Genomic DNA, 5,161 nt, shown 5'->3' with positions numbered 1-5,161 from the left:
TGTCACATGGAATTGATGTTGATGGTGTTGAAATTATGCAGCCAGCCAATATCTCAGATCGAATGTAAATAAACATGTGCAAACAATATACTTGCTCTTTTGAATTTATTTGGATGTTAATTACATTGTGCGAGCTGTCTCTTTAATACCGCGTGGTTTACATACACATTGCTGCTGATTGGGCTGACATGTTTGACACACCCACCAAACAAGAGAAAACGCATCTCAAACCCCGTTGCACACCGTTTCCAGGAAACATGTCATTCAAACCGGAAACCGTAGCAAAACGGTGTACACCGGTTTGAGCTTGAACTTGCCCCTGGTTCTCTCTTCCACGGTTTGCTTGTTGCGGAGGGGTATTGTCCACTATTTGTTAAATATAACAAATACTCACGTGTCTGATTGGTCCAAATGTTACATACTTTAAGGGCATAGTATAAGTAGGCACATTGAGACGCAGCATTTCACATGTGCTGCTGATATTAGTCAATTAATGTTAGCTGGTCATTTTGTGTCAGGATCAAAAAACAGTGAAATTCGTTTTTTTGTGAAAAGTTCATTTTTTGGCCAATGAAGCTTTTAGCAATTATTTAAAATGCATCTGATCACTCTACACTCTCTAATCTAGAAACAATGTGAATGAATACCACAACAGCTTAAGCAGCAAACTTTGCAAAACACAAAACTTATGTCACTGCCAAAACTTTTGGCCATGACTGTATGCTGTTATTTTTGACGCAATCCCAAGTAAAGTTGTATCATTATTACATAATTCTGCACATTCTGTTAACGCTGACCAACAACCAGTTAATGACTTGTGGTGATATATTTATTGGTGATATTAATATTGTTAAAGATAAATGCAGTAATAGATATTAGAAATGTGTTAGAAGAATTATGTGCCATGCTCAACAGTCTTTCGGTCATCTAAATATCTAAATATAACCCCTGACCTAGGACTACATTACTAACTGAAATTTTGGATATTTAATGTTAACAAAAACAATTCCATCTTTGTGTTTAATATTTTTTGTTAAATTTCACACAACTTTTTTGAAACATACATTTTAAAACAATCTCTCAAACCTCACTGAAGCAACCCATATGTGTATACCAGGGGCTTCTGGTGTGGGCTTACCCTCTCATATTCGACACATCCAGGTACACTATACAGCATGAGTGACCATAACAACATCTTCCTTTAATTCATAGCATTTTATTGTCCAAAGATAATTAAAATATAAAACATCAACATAGTGCCAAGTAAATATACTTTAATGTCCCCCAGATACAATATCAATGAGTATTTTGGTTTCTCCCATTTCTATTGAGCAACTGATTATATCTACACCTTTGACTAATTTTGTACTTGACACACTCTGAGAAAGGCTGGATGGCCGAAATGCATCAGTGTGCAGTGTTCTAGTCATTTTTAATGTTTCTAGAGTGAGCCATGTTTGAATAAAGGCTTTTTAACATTTTGGAACTGGAAGAAGTGCCTTGGATCCGTAGTTTCTATAGATATAATTTTGAACCCTACCAAAGAGCACCTTCTGGGACTATTAAACGGAGGTCCTTTCAGCAAGTAGCGCTCCAAGATGTTTTCTTTGAGTTGACAATATCAGTGTTATTGACAAAGTCACTTCATTATTTTGTCTGATCAATAGCAGAAGTAACTACTGTTCTCTACTGGGGGAAAGAAGGGGGCATGGGGTAGGGCACCATGGGCTGTGGTGGCTGCTGGGGTGGTTGAGGAGGATTAAATGGGTACTAAAGCGGCAGCCAGTACCCGCTAAGGGGCTAAGTAGTGGGAATACATCCATGACGCGTTTCGATCACAAAGGGTTTTAATTACAATATAGAAATGAACAGCAACACATTGCATGAAGACGGTAAGATAGAAAACAAAAGATAAACCAAATAAAATTTAAATAAACAAAGTGAAACGGTCAACAGAAAGTGAGCGTCCCAGCTACTCACCCCCTTCCTCCATAATATCCACATCCAAACTAACAGGTAATATGCACCTATACAAAATGACGTAACAAACTGGAAGTGACAATTTCAAAATAAAAGACATCAAACCGTATCTGGCACCTACAGGTACTGTGGGTGGTTTATCCCATTCTGTGCTGGAGCCTGGTTTCCGGGAAATGACTGGTTTGGGAAGTTTTGATTTCCAAAGGCAACAACTGAGTTCACTGTATTATAGCTGGCATGTCCATTGCCACTATAGCCATTACCATAGCTACTGCTGTTATTGTTACTTTTGTCATAGCTGCTGCCTCCATAGCCTCCACTCTGCACCTTTGGTCCACTACTATAACCCCTGTCACTATCCCTATCTCTGTAACTATTGAAATCTCTCTTACCCCCACCAGAATACTGATCATGACTATCGTCCTTATAGCCACTGCGACTGCCACGGGAACGACCTTTAAATTGAGAGAAAAAAAGGGTAATTCACATGTTTTTAATTTCAGATTTCAAAAATATTCTGTGTTATGTCGGTCAACCTCACCTCCTCTGTCCTCTGCCATCTGGATCAGTTTTGGGTTGATGGCCTGGTTTGCCTCTTGGAGGACAGAGATGAGATCGTTGGCTTGTTTCATGTTGTTGGGAGTAAAGAAAGTGTAGGCTGTGCCTGTTTTTTGACTGCGCGCTGTTCTTCCAATGCGATGAATATAGTCTTCAGATGAGTTAGGGTAGTCATAATTGATGACAAATTTGACATCTTCCACATCTGTAAAGTGTTGCAGTGTGGCAAAAAGGAACGCAGCAAGATTTTGCACACCACAACAGAACAAAAAAACAAGTTAGCAATGAATACATAAAACACAAAAATCTGGGCTGAAAAAAAAAAAAATTAATGGATAAATTTAAACAAATAACAGTTTCTGACTCCATGGGAAGACTACATTGGGAAGAGAAACAATGCACACTCCATTTACAAAAACAAAAGGACAACGAACCAAAATGCTTTCCACGCTCCCGTTTTTAAAGTAGAATATTTTAGTTTGTTGATCAGTCTTACCATTAAGGAGTATGCATTCACTAGTTCTTTCCCAATGCAGCGAACTCCCTACAAACTGTTAAGTGACATCGAGATGCTTCTAATGCAGTAGGGCCACTATATGCACAGTTGCCTCCTCATGTGCTGATTGAGGACCGCAGGGTTGCTTTTGGTTCTAAAAGTACTTTCTCAGCACAACACTTATTAGAAGCTTGGTAATAAAGGCCGCACTGCTTAGTCTTGCCCAGACCCAATAGACCAGTGTTAATCTGAGGGCACCCACAAAGCCGAAAAATAGTCAAAAACAAACAGAGGCCTAGTAGTATCCAAGCTATCAAAGACCAGCGTCATCATATCCCTCATCACAGTCTCGTCTAGGCAAGATCTTCCCAGAAGCCAGTGTTCACTTGAGAAAATGTCTCTCGTTGGCAGGTCTTGACATGACTTTTTAAAAAACGCAGGCGAGGGAGGAACATCAAGCTTGGAAAATGTAGCTGAGCATTTTATTTAAAATAAAGCTTTCTGCTCCACTGTCTACAAGCGTCCCAGAGCTCCTCTACAAATGTGCCAGTTGTCACCAATTGTGGAATGTAGAAAATAAACGTTGCTTTCTCCATTTCATAAACACCAGTGCTTTGTATAAAAGAAAAAGAAAAAATAAGCGAATAATCTGATAAGCTTTTCTCTTTTTTTAACATTTGCAAACAACCCATGCTTGAACAAGCTTAGAACAGAAAGAATCTACCCAAATGTCAAACAAATGTCTTGCAATTCAGTGCTGTTACAAAATGCATGCAAGGCAAAATGGTAAAACCAGCAATAAGCCTTTTTTTTGTGGATAATTCAAGATGGAACATGGCTCGAGAACTGGTGTACTTAAAAGGTATAAAAAAACATGGACAGAGAACAGATGTATATATAACCGAGTTATAACAAGGCTTAGCCACACTGCCTCATTGAAGATTACTGGCACACAGAGCTCAGCTTGGACACAGTCACCTCTCTATGCGACTGGGTGGCAGCCAGTCACCAAGTTCCAATACTCCTCCTTCCCCCTCTGTTGGCCTGGAGCTGTCATGCCTAGGCCCTGCCACAAAGACTCCACCTTTAGGCGAGAAAAACTCATGCATAAAGAAGTTAAAGAAAGCAAAGCACTTTCTTTAAAAGTGAAACTTGTTGGCTCTTAAGAGAGGACACTAAGGTGTGTCATTTGGAAAATACTGACCTAATCCACGTGAGGCAACCAGAGGCGGACTTAACCATTAGGCAAAGGTAGGCGACCGCCTTGGGCCCCCAAAAGCCAAGGGTCCCCTAAAATGCTTTTTATATGCGAGATGCGCATTCAGTGCTGACGCACAAGTGGTTGCTGTGGTGTTCATTACCACGACAACCGTCTGTGCGTCCGCGTTGAACGTGTTTCTTAGCAAAAGTAGGGCGATGTAGAAAATGGGGACGGAATCCCGGAATCTATTCATAAAAACAGAATTTACTGTGTAACGCGGAATGTGACGAAATGAACGGCGCAGATGCCCGTTTCGTTTGCTAGTTTGCTATTGAAGCACGCGCAACGCTCGCGGTTGTCGTCTGTAGTAGCTAAATAGTATTTTTGCCATTTAATATTCACTTACACTAGTCCATATCGCGGTTTGATTGAAGTGTACTGAATTGCATTTGATTTATTCATTCAATATTTGACAAATTCCGTGACATTGCTCGTTACACACTAAACTTCTGCTGTGTAGCATTTTGAATGTACAAAAATTAAAGGGTTTGTTTAATTTTCATTGGAATAAAAGAGAGATTCGTGTTTTTGCCTTCATTTGATTACCAGAAAAATGAAAATACACAACACAGGATTTCTAAAGTAAATAAAATTAAAATTTCATAGGGCCCTATTATTGTATACAAATTAATAAATTAAGTTGTTTTTATGAATTCAATTAATTAGATATGTTTTTGATTAAACCATTAAAATGGAATACAGAAAAATTAAAATAAAAAAAAAGAAAGCACAGAATTTGGGCCCTAAGAATGTAATTTTTGTTAAACTTTTAATAGGACTAAATTGCTGTTAAATTAAACAAGTTTCATGATTTTAATTAATTAGACATGTTTTTTGTTCAAATTTAATATAATCATCCAGAAAAA

General features: G+C 38.6%; 1 protein-coding gene across 1 annotated transcript; it reads right to left on the bottom strand.

Moving 5' to 3' along the window:
* Positions 1-2,097: 2,097 nt before the first annotated feature.
* On the bottom strand, positions 2,098-3,501 carry LOC107742042 (probable ATP-dependent RNA helicase DDX5). The gene is made up of 3 exons (XM_016554898.1): positions 3,035-3,501; positions 2,522-2,743; positions 2,098-2,435 (listed from the first exon to the last, which is right to left on the bottom strand). Exons 2-3 carry the CDS (start codon positions 2,610-2,612, stop codon positions 2,098-2,100), a joined length of 429 nt encoding a protein of 142 aa, XP_016410384.1. The 5' UTR covers positions 2,613-2,743; positions 3,035-3,501.
* Positions 3,502-5,161: the final 1,660 nt, after the last annotated feature.

Source organism: Sinocyclocheilus rhinocerous, unplaced genomic scaffold (genome assembly GCF_001515625.1).
Source record: "Sinocyclocheilus rhinocerous isolate Xijiao unplaced genomic scaffold, SAMN03320098_v1.1 scaffold312, whole genome shotgun sequence".
Taxonomy (NCBI): domain Eukaryota; kingdom Metazoa; phylum Chordata; class Actinopteri; order Cypriniformes; family Cyprinidae; genus Sinocyclocheilus; species Sinocyclocheilus rhinocerous.
The sequence above is the reverse complement of the archived record's forward strand: the minus strand, read 5'-3'. Positions and strand labels throughout refer to the sequence as shown.

Coding starts and splice junctions, on each gene's coding strand:
- LOC107742042 (XM_016554898.1), bottom strand. CDS start 2,612: ATGAAACAAGCCAACGATCTCATCTCTGTCCTCCAAGAGGCAAACCAG. Junction 2,436..2,521: donor GATGGCAGAGGACAGAGGAG/GTGAGGTTGACC, acceptor CTCAATTTAAAG/GTCGTTCCCGTGGCAGTCGC.